The 14,591-nt window shown below is 42.8% G+C and overlaps 1 protein-coding gene across 6 annotated transcripts in view; it reads left to right on the top strand.

Moving 5' to 3' along the window:
* The first annotated feature begins 2,341 nt into the window (after positions 1–2,341).
* sash1a (SAM and SH3 domain containing 1a) overlaps positions 2,342–14,591 on the top strand; it is a 162,557-nt gene continuing 150,307 nt past the window's right edge. For all 6 annotated transcript variants that reach the window (XR_003269839.2, XM_080290163.1, XM_026143337.2 and 3 more), the window contains exon 1: positions 2,342–3,931. Coding sequence is in view for 5 of the 6 variants with exons in the window: in XM_080290163.1 (XP_080146289.1) it covers positions 3,431–3,931 (501 nt within the window). In the remaining variant the exon portion in view is untranslated. The remainder of the gene's footprint in view (positions 3,932–14,591) is intronic.

Here is a 14,591-nt window from a genome sequence, read left to right as displayed (position 1 = left end):
CTTCATGGTGCTTTTGCATTTAGGTGGACAGAAGCCATTCTCTGCTTCAAAGGATTTTAAAATTGAGGTCTTCAAAGGTGCAACGTAGATGTCTGAGGCCCAAAGAGACCCTAAAATTTCATCCAGCAGAAATCCCTACTTTCTAATACCCACGTCTTCCCTGTCAGAGTGAAACAGGAGCCCACCACTATTAGCATAGAGAAAGCTTGGCTGTCTCCAGAGCTGCTATTGTCTGTCTGACTGTGACTATCTCCTCTCATCTACCTGCTGGAACTCTTCGTCCCTCCACTTGCTGCAGTCACACGCTTTCACTCAACGCAGTCAAACTGGCCTCATATACATATTCACCAGGAGCGATGTTAACGTGCGCTCTCATTGCCACAGAGTCACATTTGCCAGTGGTAATGCTTCTATATTTCAGATTTTATTAAGACACTGAGGTGTTATTGATGTGGCAGCTGCTCTCTGGCTCCAGGGCAGTACTGCTACACTCAGTAAGAAGAGTGCTTCTGTTGCCTAAAACGGACACGCACTGCCTTTTTATGTATCTACTACACATTATGTAATACAATACTGTATCACATATGACGATGCACTTAACACAATTAAAGAAAGTCTTCAAGCAGTTTATAAAATCTCTAAATGAGTTCTACAACACTCTGTAGTAGATCAGAATTTCCGAATTTCCCAGAGGAACCCACCCGAGGGATTAATAAAGTTTTATCTTATCTTATCTTATCATTTCTACTTATTAGTTGAACCAGTAAGAATGGATCATTTTTTATGTTGCAGTCTGGCAAACCATAATCTATAGAATAATCTTGAGAAAATAACACCAAGTCCCAGTCATTAAATAGCATCCTCTTACGAATGACCACCACATTCCTGAGTGCGTGTACGTGAACGTCATCGTTATTCCTGTGTTTTTCCATGCAGCTTACAGAACGCTCGTGCAAAGGCGCCCTCCCTTGCCTGTGTCGAAGCCCCTCTGGTCACTTACCATCGCGCAGGGCAGCAGAGTGGAAACACAGCAATCCTGGCACTGCCAATACGCACTCTGAGTTCATTCACCGTAGAGCGCACCAGTCTCCCTGTTCCATCTGTCACTCTTCTCTCGTAATCCTCTGCTCCAGTAAGCGATCGTACTGGAGCAGGAGACGCATCTTTGCTCAAAACATTGTGAGCACTTGGAAAAAAAAACACTGCAATAGGTTTGTGTTTATAGTGACTGAAAGGGTAATACCAGTATTTATCAAGCTTGTGGCAGTCATGAGTTCTCCAAAGCCTGCAGACAGTCTCTTTAAACTGAGACATTAGAGGCGATTTTCTTGTCTACCCTCTGGTATTTTAACAGTTTCTTTTTATTGTGTTTATTATTTCTATATGATCATGAGTGTGCATTGTTATGAGTCCAATTTAGCTTTATCTTATTTACTTTTACCAGTGGTGCTTGTCTTTGTGGTGAAGTCGAGCATTTTAACACTGGTGTCTGACTTTCTTGCTTTTCTGGAAACCTCAGATGGCCATTGTAGCCCTGTAGTGTGCAACTTGATTTAGTAGTATTTGTATATTGAACATTCACCATACATGATAATGTCACTATGCTGTGTGCAGGCTAAATATAAACTCCAATTTATCATATCATGCTGTTCTCATTTGGGGTTTTATTGCTCACAGCAGCTAAACCCCTTTTTATATGGTTTATTTATTTATTTGCAAAGTATAGGGGGACAATAGAGCATTCTGAAGTAATTACACTGACAGCAACAGACATGTAAATCAGACGAGATGCTAACCCACTCAAGTCTGATTGGACTGGAAACATCTCCCCTTGCTTACATCTCTGACATTCTGACATGCATTTGGCAGATTTGTGATGCAGCTTCCCCAAAAACAATGCTTTTCTCACTCCTCCCTGACTCGTGTACTTGTTCTCTCGCACTGCCATATGTCATAATAGGCTGAGGCAAATCACTTCCAGCTTAGAGCAGATATAGTGATTGTATCAAAATGACCCCTAACAAGCTGTCAGCTCACATTTCATAAAGCATGCATCAGCACTGGGCAGCCTGGCATCCGTTTGGACAGTCCAGACAGGTCCTACTCAAGCCGTGTTATTTCTCTTAGTTGTCTGCCTCTCCGTGTTTCCCTGACAGTTTGACTTGTTGTCTCATACTAAATGATCGAGTGGTTTAGCAGTTTGATAGGGACTCAAGTGCAGTGTTGGACAGTCAGGAGATGTCTGCTCATTTCATCATGGACAAACAAGCCTCTCCCTCTCTCTTTATTTCTCTCTTTTCTGGTTATTAAGTCGGATCCTGCTGCTGAAATCTTCAGTTCCATAGTTACCACGTAGAGGGAGCCCGTGCGTGTTGAGAAACCAAAGCGTGGAAATGCTGAATGAGTGAGAGTGTGTGTATGAGAGAGAGAGGGAGAGAGAGAGGTGGACGAAATCAAATCGTAGGGGAGTAATAATGTCAAACAAACCAGCAGCAAGATAATCCATTCGGACTGTGCGCCAGGTTTAACAGACTCTCTTTTCGTTTTGGAGCAACTTCGGACAACTCGATGGGAACCTGATGACCCGCTGACTGCTCGGAGCTGCGCGACAAGTTGCTGTTGGGGGGGTTTAAAAAGAAGGCTCACTATTTTTAAATGGGTACAGAGAAATTTCGGGGGGCGTGGACGTGAGAGGAGCAGAAGCAGCAGCAGAGCAGCATGTTGGCTCTTGGCTCCAGTTCCAGTGTGGTGATGTGCCGCCTGGAAGAAGAAGAAGTGGTCTGCGCGTAGACGGAGCGGTTGGACGCGGAGCCCTGTGATTGTCAGGCGTCGCCTGCGGACTTTCTGTCATTTTGAAGATCTTTTGGTATTATTTGGATTTCGCTTGCTGCCGTTTTGGCGACAGAAAAGGACTTAAGGGGAAGGAGCAAGAGCTGTTAAAGGCTGCCCCGCGTAAGGAATGAAATCTGGCCACGCTACTGCTTCAATGACAGTTTCTTTTTTAAATATATTTGTTTAATGGAAACGTAATTATTGGTTAAGTGGCTGCACATAGTAAGTCACCGTGGGCTGGTAAAATCGATGATCAAGTAACGTGGCTTGAAAGCTGCCCTCAAGTAATCCCCAAGGGTTCTTCATTTGTAGTCTAAATACTGACAGGTGTTTGTCATTCAGACCGTGTCAGAAAAAGTGTTTTATTCAGTCGTTTTTTTCAGGATTTCATCCACATCAGACTTGGTTATGGTAACCAGACCTTTGGAATGGCTCGTGCACAATTATTTTGATCCAGTTATTTGCGCCTCTCACGCTCAAAGGAAACACGCGTTATATTTGACCACCTTACAATGCGTTTGAAACGCGGAATGGGAAAGCAACGATCACTTTAGCGTCTTCTTGCTCTTGAGTTGTAGCCGATTTGGCAACAGGCAAAATGACAAGCAACGGACCTGTCATCGTCTACGAGTGGCTGAAGACCCTCCAGCTTTCCCAGTATGTCGAGTCCTTTGTGGATAATGGATATGACGACCTCGAGGTTTGCAAACAAATAGGAGACCCCGACCTGGATGCCATCGGCGTCTATATCCCTCATCACAGGCAGAGGATTCACGATGCTGTGCGGAGGCTGAAGGAGGAAGCCAAAGAGACAGCCAGTGGACTGTATTTCACCCTTGAACCCATGCCACCCGCGGCCGAAATTTATAGTGGGCACCTGGTGGAGTGCGAGTCTAAACTGCGGGGATCCAAGTCTTGGACCGAGCCCATCAGTGACCGGGTTGGGCGAAACGGCGGGTACATTGGGGCGCAGAGGAACCTGACCCTGGGCAACAGGAGGGAGCTGATGATTTACCCCAAGCTCAAGCTGAAGATCATGATCAGGGATAAACTCATCAGAGATGGCATCAACCTCGCCAAGCCGCCCTACTCTAATAAGGTAAGAGGAACCCCGGTGAACTCTGTGACCTCATCAAATCAGTTAATGAAAGCACAAGATATACAGGCAATTATGCAAACACATACTTTAAATTAACCCACTTAACAAGCAATTTAGTATGATGACCACTAAAATGTAAGCTTTTCCGTTTTTGCGCCTAAATAAGTCTTATTGAATTTTGCTTCACTGCCATTATCAGGTGAAAAATTACAGCAGATTTAAGAAACTGTTCACAACAAGAGTCAAAGAAATCAGCCAAAGCCGAAAGAGTAAAGCTTTTTAAACTAAACATGTAATAAATCCTTTCCGAAAGGGTTGTTTTGTAGTGTGCCTGAGATGCTTGTGGCAAGGAAGGTCTGTCACATGTTCACATCATCTATCATTCGGTTGAAAGATTGCCCTCTGTCAGCTAAAAGGTGTTTATCATATTTCAGTGACGTGTTCAACGTCATCTAAAGAGCTGAGTCACAGGCAAATGTCAGTGTGATGCCTAAACATTTTCAGGACCATTGCACTTTGCAGAAGTGTGAGTACTTGCTGTCATTGTGAATGATGGGAGTGAAGTTGCTGCGGATCGATAAGAAGAGAGTAGAGCCTGAGGAGCTTTCACCCTGTCTGCGATTCCTTGTGGGGAGGAATTTACACCCTGATTATTAATCCACTCTGACCTCACCTGTCCCCCGACTTGCTTCGACATTCAGTGTGGGTGGATCAGCCAGACCCATGGGGCTCAGGCCTAGCTCTTTGCCTTGATGAATTGGCAGCGGGCTGTCGATTGCAGGTGCAGTAAATGAAGAGAGCCCAGCTGGGTAGGCTATTGCTGTCCGGTGAGGAGCCAGACTGAGAGGGCCTCTTGTTTTCACAGCACTGATAGTGACCTTTCTTCAGAAGTGTTTGAATCATATGCCTTACCAGCTGAGAGGCCTCCGCTGAATTACTGCTGTTTTCATAGAGCAGGGCTTTTTGAGAGGAGCCACTGAAAAGGAGCAGGTCATGTGATCTGTATTCTTTTTCTGTCTAAGGCTCTGAACAGCTAAGAACTGACCTGACACTGCACGGGCATCTTTAGAGGTCTGTTCCGTCGTAACATCAGGCTTGTTAACTTGTCAGCAGAACAGGCAAATCAGATGCTCGCTGCTGAACTATTACAACTGAATTATTTATCTTTGTGGTCGCCAGGGACTTCCACACTTGATTTAGCCACTTTTGAGCCTGTTGATTAAGTATTTTGAGATGTTGAGTGAGCCTGAAGAATTAAGGCAGAAACAAGTGCAATGAGTTTGCTCTGAAAATGTGTGGATTTGTAGTAAGTCTTCATGCTTCTAAGGGCCTCTGTATTTCTAAAAATCCTGGTCATGGCTTGCAAATTTATTTGAGGGTGTGTTCCCAATAACGTTTTTTATTATCTAGTTCCAGTCAGACTGAAAATAATCCTGAAGCTACAGAGTTGTGAAAATGTTGATGACTATTTCTGGCTTAACACATGCATCTACCGTTTATTTTGTAGGATCTAAACTTTGGTATCATGCTCGGTATTCAGTATTTGCTCGCTCCCAAATTGGCTTTTTGAAATTGACAACAGTTTTGTATTTTGCATGCTTTGTAAGCTCATTTTGTCCGTTTAACCATTTTGGCTAACTGCGAATCCCACAGAGATTTGGGATTTGTGAGGGATTAACTGTCAGACTCGGCCTGAAACAAAGTGTCGATTCCAGAGGGTTAAACTATCTTTCCATTTGAAGGCTGTATTTATTTAGAGCCGGAGCTCTGGCATTGAAGCTTTTGAGGGGAATGGGCAGGTCAAGGTCTTTCTGCTTCCCTCACTCTTTCTGTGTGTGCGCGTGTCTATGTGCATATGTGTAGCCCTGCAGTTTCGAGTTGGCTCCAGCACAGTTCTTTTTTTTCTTTTTTCTTTTCTTTTTTTTTTTCCCTCCTCCACATTAGGAGTGAGAGGAGTGTGGGACATGGAGCTGTGACCAGCTGATAGAGTTTGACTGACTGAGCTGTGATTGGTCTGTAGATATCTCTCCTCGCCCTGCCCTTGAGATGAGATGTCATCCCCAGTGGAGACTGAGACCAGCGATGCAGACATAGGGCAATTACAGGACACACAATGTCAATCTCAAGGGATGGTCATTGTGTAGCATAACCAAGATCTCCATCCACATTTAAACCGTCCTCGGATTTTCATGAACCATGGCCCGTGGGTACTTTGCAAGCAAAACCATAGGCGATATAGGCACCGAGATTCATAAATCCTCTCTAGTGTGTGCTGAATGTTTTCGTGGGAGACAACCCATTATCAAACAATTCACTGTAAGGGCTCTGCTGGGTGTAATAAATACCCGTGATCCTTATCAAGGCCGCGGAGACCTCTTGTCTGAGAGAGAGAATATTATTTCTTATGATGTAAACAAACACTTGTGCCGTCGGTTGCACATTTCTCGATTTCTCATCGGGGAACAAAGCAAGCGGCGAAGATGCTGCCGCCAGTTTTCTGGTTGTTGAATGCACAGCAGTTATGGAGTTAATGTTCATTGTTTTGGTTGAAAGATTGTGAGACGTTGATGGAATAATACAGATTATCATTTCTGATGATCTGACTTGTACGTGTTTAATTGCTGCTTTGTTTTGCTTCCAGTAAGGGGCGCAGCACATGTGGACAGGATACAGGCAGCTGACATGCTTACATCCATACAGCTGTAATACCAAAACGGGGGGAGGTGTGTGTGTGTGTGTGTGGGGGGGGGGGGGGGGTGCATTGATGTACAACTACAGTATTTGAGGACATTTGAAGATTTTGTTTACCTGTTCTTTTTCCTTTTTGCACAAGAAAAATAATTGCAGTAAGCAAATACAGTATTTACCTAAATTTCCCCCATTGTGTCCAGTTGCTCTATTTTCTAATCCAGTTCTTTTAACATAATTTCTTAAATTTCTCAACCATACTGGATATTTCGTGTTGAAGCGTATGGCGCCTTTTCAGCAAGAAAATTTTTCAATATTGATGTACCGGCCGCTCGGTGCCAAGTTATGAAGATGTGTTCTCATGCTGATCTCATCCAGAGGCTGCTGCTTTCAGCATCAGCAGACATAGTCAGTCATAATAGCGCCTCTTTGTTAGCGCTGTGTGTCAGGAGGAAGCAGAAGCTAAACACTGGGAGATTCTCCATTGTTTGTATGGAAGCTGATGGAGCCACATGTCCTTTCACTACTGGTCTGTTTTGCATTCCCAATTTCCGTCCATTGAAACAAACTGCGGAGGCAAGTGTCCAGCATTGTGCTGATGGGTGGATGATTTTAAAAAATACAAAAAAAACCTTGGTATCATTCAGAGAAAGATAGTTGTAAATAGATGGGCACATTGTTTTTGAATTCTGGTGAAGGCTTGGTGGGCGTTTTTTGGTCAGGAACGGGCTGTCAAGTTGTGGGGGAAAGTTAGCTCTGTCTGACCCCACAGAACAGCTGATCACATGTAGCAGGTGCCACAAGTGACAGGCCTGCAGCCTAACTGGCCTTAAGAATGTAAGAGAGGCAGCAGGCCATTAGAGGTGTGGGGTGGTGCTAAAGAAAAAAGAGAGATGGCCTTTAAGAGGAAGTTCATCTTACATGACAAACACTCACCTCACCTCACTTCCTGTTTCTGTACTCTTATCTCTGTTATTATCCCAACACTCTCACACAGCAGGAAATTTGAGTTCTGTTTAAGGTGACTGCCTGTTGGCCCGCTGTGGCCATTGATGGCCCTCGGGCTTCACTGGAAAGCTGCCAAGATCTGGTGGGAAAAAAAAAACTAAAACAATTTTAATGAATCATCAGCGCTGTCAGATCATATACATTTACCGGCCAACTGCCAAATGCGGTTAAGACACAGAATTTGGCTTGCATAAAGAAAAGAAAAAAAAAAACTGGCACAGATTTCCAGTTAAGCTCCCATGCTATGTAGCTGCTACTCTATCCCATAATGAAAAATATGTGCAAGGAAAACTATTAATTTGACATTTTTCCCAAATGAGGACCCTTTTCATCACACAAGTGAATGCTTTTGTAGTTTTTGTTTTTTTTCCCTGCGGAATACTTTCAATCTTTGTTCATCAGGCTAAGACAGGCTTTTTCCCGCAATGAAGGCGAAAGCCTCGGGTTTGTCTGTGTTCTGCTGAAAGCACTGTTTGCTCAGTTCTTATTAAAAGCTCCTTAAAGACATAATCAACCAAGGACTCATAAAGGGGAAGTCATAAAGAAGTCAAGGACCCACTCTATTGTCCTGAGAGGACAGAGAAAGTTAATTAGCAGAGTGAGTTCCTCTTAACATTATATAGCGTGTCAGGGTTATGATTGCTCACATTCCCAGCAGAGTGAATAGGACTTATATGCACTCCTATAGTTGCTCCTTTTGTAAACAACTCATGTTTGGAGACCTCTATAAGAGTCTATGTAAAGCTTAAACTGAACGCATCACTTTCAGTTCCTCTTCAAATCAGTTTGATAAGCAGATTGATGGCGATCACACAGACCTTTTCACCTCACAGTGTGTGCCCTGCTGGATCAAAACACAAAGCTGTCATGTTGATCTCGTCTAGACTATAAAACAGGCTGCACACCTTGAGTCTTCTTCTGGATCTTGCAGTCGAGTAGTCTTCTTTTTTCCTCATCTTGTATTTTAGACGGCCTATTGATTCAAGCTCATGTGATCATCTTCCCATTTGTAAAAACTGCTGTGTGCAATAACTCATGAGAAATTTAGCACATCGTACGGTCTTGCTCTGCCATTCAGCCAAAAGCAATACCTGCAAAAGCAGTTCAGTCCAGTATTTTGAGAAACGTTATCACTGCAAAGAGATATCCGTTCGCTGGATGGGTTTCAACTTTTTGTACTGTGAGTCAGAGAGCTTCTGTCTGTCCCTCTGTCAGAAATGCTGAACCACCCATCTCCTGGGAGCATGAGCAAATGTGGGAAAGCAGAATTTACACTATATATGCAGCTGGCAGTCTCATTTTAGCAGGAAGGAGCGAGAAGAGCTTGTTCCTACTGTGCCGTTTCTCACATGATCAGCTAAATTTTAAGCCACTTTTTTCCCTCTCTCTCCAGCTACATGAACTTGATGTAAGCTTGAGACTTACAATTCAACAGAAACACACTGAACATTCTCCAATTAACAGGAGTCGTCATCAATGATAATCTCAACATTTAGACCTTCAGTTGGTGTTGAAGGATTGGATTTCTGTCCTCTGCTTTAAGGCCCTCCTCTTCAGTCTTCTGAGATGTGTTGTATTTAAGTAACATGTGGAGATGTGCAGTATATATGTATCACTTAAAGTTATGCGGTCATGGTAACAGCTTTAAATAAAGCAGGCCTCGCTGCCATCAGGGCCATTTCATTTTCCACAGTGTGCTGGGGAACGGGTCCTGATGACACACATTCATGACAGATGCATTATCGGAGCTATTCTGGTCCAAGGTTCAGCTTCCCAACAGCATGTCCAGATGACATGCATACTATGTTACCTGCATCGGGAAAAGATTGCCAGCTGCATTATAAATACTAAAGTATGTTTGGCTTCTTTTTAGACTCCACTTTCTACCTTTTAGTTTGCACGTTTGCAAACTTACTGATTTCGTATACTTAATTTTTGCTTTTAGCGTCAATAAAAGTCTTACTGCTTGAGTCTAATGGGAGTGTTAAAACTGCATTTTTAGCTGTACTGCAGAAACCTCATTAATAGTGACTGTTTAAGCCAGGTGGGAGAAAGAGACTTTATTTACATGCAAAGTTTGACTTGGGGATTAAAAGAAAATGTCTTAGCACTTTTGGATCCAAGCCTTTAAAGCTTCCATATAATTTATGGTTTTGTGCACATAAGGCAGATTCATTGTCAGCCACAGCAAACAGAAACTACATGCTCTGTTACTACTGTAACACATTTCTTCTCCACGTCTTTCTCGGTGCTGTGCAAATGCAAAATGCACTAACAGCTTCTTGCTTGCATCCAAAATGTGTGCAGAAGCATAAAGGAAATCCTAACGTAAGAGCACCCTGTTGTGTTTGCAGTATATGTGCACAATAAATGACCCCGTAGTCCTGACAATGAAGATATCAAGCCCCCCCCCCCATCTCCCCAACAGGATGGCAAGACAAGAGAGATGACAAGAGAGCAGGCCGGAGCATCTGTCTGTGTCAGGATCCAGATTGCACTCGCTTGCAAATCAACATGAGCGCACATGTTTTCTATCCCTCTACATCTCTATTTTCCACACACTCATTACTACAATCAAAGTGGTTGCCTCACAAGGGCTGAATTTTCTTATAAAAAGTGACAAATTTTACTAGAAATGCACAACCACACTGTTGGATATTAAGTGCAATCTAGGGCTGTCACTCATCTCAAGTACTGATTTTTACTGTAATGTCCTAGGTGGTCGTGGGTGACCTATAGTCCTTGGAAAAAGAGCTAATTATCCAGGACTCCCACACAACTACGAACCAGAAGATCACACACTAAAAGAGCTGTGTTAAAAAGTTACTATGGAGACTAACAGAATGATATTTAAACATTAAACCAGATGTTTCATCCTGTAATCTCTGTAATACATTGCCAGGAATGGCAGGTTTAAATGGCAAACACAGAGGTTGGGATTATCACAGTAATGCAATAATTCTATCTGCAAAACGAGCGCTCCATATATTTAAATGTTGCTCAAGCTTTTGGTTAAGCTGCTTTCTCGTAACACTGGTGTTTCTGAAAGTTAAAATTCATAAAGCTGAAGGGGGGCAGTTCAGCAATGAATAAGCTACAGTTTGGTAAATCTGTATTTTATCAACTGGTTCCTAGAAGTTAAATCTAATGGAGAATTATGATAGGAGTCCCAGTAATGACTATTTTTAAAGTTTGCCACTGCAGTAGCTTGCTTTGCCCAATCAGCAGTCCGTAATCCAAACATCACATTTAAAATTCCAAAAAGCTGCAAATCCTTTCTTTAGAGAAACTGAACATAGAAAAATGGATTTTAGATAAATGGATAACTGCCAGCTAATGATTCATATCACATGTGCTTATTATTTTCAGTTCATGGCTTAGTCATTTTCATCAAATAGTGAATCCCGACCTCTTTCAGCAGTGATTTCAGATGTTGACTGTTTCAGTTTTAGAAAGGAGTTAAATCAATCTGTTGATAAAACTGTCAGTTTTTAATCAATTTATTTGCAGTTTTTTTTTTTTTTTAAAATTGGCTCATCAAATTCAAATAGCAGTTTTCAACTAACCTTTATCAGTGCTGATAATCTGGATGGGTGTGCATATGAGCTGCAACAGTGGGGGGGGAAGAGACTTGGACATGAAATTTCTTTTCATGAGCCCTGCTCTGCTCCTTTAGAACATGTGACATAGGGCAACACGACTACAATGTTCTAACTGGATAAAATAATCCTCTTTCCTATGAAGAAGAAGCTGTTAAGGATGAACAATGACTGTATTCCTTGCTAAGCACGTGGCTCAGACGTGCATCATAAATCAGAATGATGAAGGTTGAGAAATGTGGTATCTTACTAATGTTAACTGCATCTTAGTGGGTGGATTTCCTTAAGCAGGGTGCAGTTTTGGGTGGGTTAAAGCCCTACTACCTGCAACAGAGCTTAATTGTCTCACATGTAGCTACAGCTTGGCTCATGTCAGCCCATATTATCTTGGACTGTGTTTAAAGGATGTAATGCAGGGGTGTAGAGAGACAAGTAAGGCATGATAGCAGTGACTGTGAGTGTTAGAGAGACAGACAGGAGTGTGTATAATTACCTTGTCTGAAGCTGCTGCCAGCTAGGTGTATGGAACGCAGCGCAACCAACCCTCAGTCACCCTCCCCTCACCCCTCTACCTCTAATTGGTCCATTTCCAAGGCATGAGGGCAGGGCTGTGCTGAAAGCTTTGATCACGGAGACCACACCAGTGTAGATACGTCCCTACCTGAGTGCTTTTGTAGTGGCTGTGCCTGGCAGGGGATTAAGCCATTCTGAACCCACTGAGTGTCTGTCTGCCTGTCTTGCTCTGGCTTCCCTGCGGCTTTACATACCTGAATCTGAACTCTAATTACCTGGCATTTTACTACATTCCTCAAATACACCCACGCAAGGACACTCAAATGCGTACTGTGTATTGTAGCTCTTGTTTTAACACCCCCCCCCCCCCCCCCCCCCCCCCAAAAAAGAAGTCTTGTGTGCTTTGCTGCTTTTGATATTGAAAGCACTCGTGGCTTTTACAGCACATTCTGAAACGAATGAGTCTGGCTTTTGTGTAATTGTTCTTTTTCTTTGCCTATATAAACAGAGCTCAGTTTCCGAGAAATTGTCCTATGCATGTGTTGTTTCTTACAGGAGACTAAACAACAAAGCATTCTGATGTGTAGCAAACTAACATATACAATTAATATGCCATTAATTAGTGCATGAAGCAACATTTTCTTTGCTGTTTAATTAATTTTCATTGAGCAAAGGTTAAGCTGACTCTAGCAGTTCTGCCCAAATGGGATGCTGCCAACTAGTCAAACTCATTAGTGCGTCAATCCAGACATGCTCGGTAAGGAAGAGTTCATCACACTAATTGTTGGTTTTTGACCTCCGTGTGCGTTAGAGTTAATAGTTCTATTCATTAAGTGTCAATCACTTGCATGGAAAGAAGACATTCCACTGTAGCGTCTTACAGGCAGTTTACACTCACCATTGTTGTCCTTGTGCACGTTGCACATGCCAGATGTTACGTCATCACTGTTGGCGCATGGTGCTGTTTCAGCTTGTTGCACACTTTTCAGCTTTTGTATTCTGCAGCAAGACTGGAGGCACGAGTCTGCCATTAGGTCAGTTTGTATAAGGAGTACAGGGGTTTTTGGATTGCAAAAAGAGACTGATAGAACAGTCGTGGTCAGACGTCATCCATTGGTTTCTGATGTTTCGTTCTGGAGCCTCAGCATTTTCACTGTCACCATCTTGGTTTAGAAAAATAAAACCAAAACTGTAACAAGGAGGGGCAGGTCTGACTGTAAAACTTGGTGGTTTCAGAAACGAGGATTGCTCATTGGCTAACAACTTCTGACTGGCAAGTCATTAGCCAATGAGCAAGATTTACAAGCTATAATTCAATAGACTCAAAAATGAGTGCCTGAGTGCATCGCCAGAAAAGTGTTTAGAGGTCCAGTCAGAAAAGAAGTTTCTCAGACTTCAAAAGGATCTGAAGTTTTTTGGCACTTGGTGGCCTTCTGTCACAGGGCGAGAGGCGGGGTACGACCTGGACAGGTCGCCAGTCTATCGCAGGGCTAACACAGAGACAGACAATGATTCGCACTTTACATGCTTTGCAAGATGTTGCATTTTAAGTTTCTGCAAAGAGAAATGTGCAGATTCAATCCTGTCATTTTAATCTTGCACCAAAAGAGGGTTAACTCTACACGTAGGTATTTATTGTGCGTGAAAAGTATTTTTGTGAAATGGCTTAACATTCTGGTTTTTCCTTAACCTTATCAGAGTAAATCATGTTCCCAAGGAATATTTTTCTCTCATTTTGATGCTGCTGATGATGCCTTTTTGCCTGACGTGCACTCTAATGGGAGCTTCATGTGCTGTGGGTCAACAGCATAACCACAGTTTTCTTGTTAGCAGCTCTTTTAAAGAAGGCTTTGCCAAACCAACCACTGTTTACTTTAATAGCCCTTCAGAATTCTTTCCAAAAAAGAAACATGCCTCAGTGTTCACCGATCCTGCTGTATTTTAGGTGAGTTAATGGGGTTGACATTCAGAGGTTGGTCCCATCATCTGAAGAGCTAAGAACATTCTAACCTCAGCTTAACTCTGTAAAAGGTAAACGTGGTCTTAAGTCTTCTATGAACAAAGTTAGGAGAAAACTTGCCTTAACTTGATTTAGCTTCATTTTTAAATGCATCCATCTGAAACCATGTCTTTATTGCAGCTGACCTGATGTGGCTGCTACTGAAAGGCAAAAGCTTGTGTAACCAGTCAGCTTTCTGATAGTCAGCTTTGTTTTAAAGAGGATTAGACTCGTTTTTTTTCCCAACACGGAGGACTTTGAAGAAATATTACAACACAGAAGCTTGTGGAGAGCATTTGAATAATGGAGTTTTATAGCAAGAAAAGTACAGACTAATGAGAAGGAGAGCCAAAGACGGGATGGATATGAATATTTCCAGATTCCTCTCACGACACTGACCCCTGTGTGGTAACAGCAGACTGATAATGTGCCCCGAACGGGCAGCAATCACAGCGGCATGAGAAACGGTCATCAATCTGGTATCTTACCTCTTTGCTGTGAATCAGTGCTGATGTCATACACAAAAGCCAAACAATAAACAGGCCAACTGACAAGTCCTCATCCAAACCTAAGTGCTGGGGTCATGCATCGCACGTTTTCTCTGCTCCGCCAAACATCCTCACCCAGTTTCACTTCATTCTCACTTTCTTTCAGACAGTGCAGACAGGCTGAAATACAAATAGACAGACTGGCAGATCTGTCAAACCAAAAGAGAGGAAGAGATAAAGACAGACAGTTGGTCTGACAGGCGGACAAACCGGCACTTTTAGACCGACAGAAAAACTGGAATATACAGAGAGACAAGCTTGATTGACAGGGAGCTAAAATATGTGACGGGCATCTTGAGTCATTA

Source organism: Astatotilapia calliptera, chromosome 15, assembly GCF_964374335.1.
Source record: "Astatotilapia calliptera chromosome 15, fAstCal68.1, whole genome shotgun sequence".
NCBI classification, from domain to species: Eukaryota; Metazoa; Chordata; class Actinopteri; order Cichliformes; family Cichlidae; genus Astatotilapia; species Astatotilapia calliptera.
This window is presented reverse-complemented; position numbering and strand designations above follow the sequence as displayed.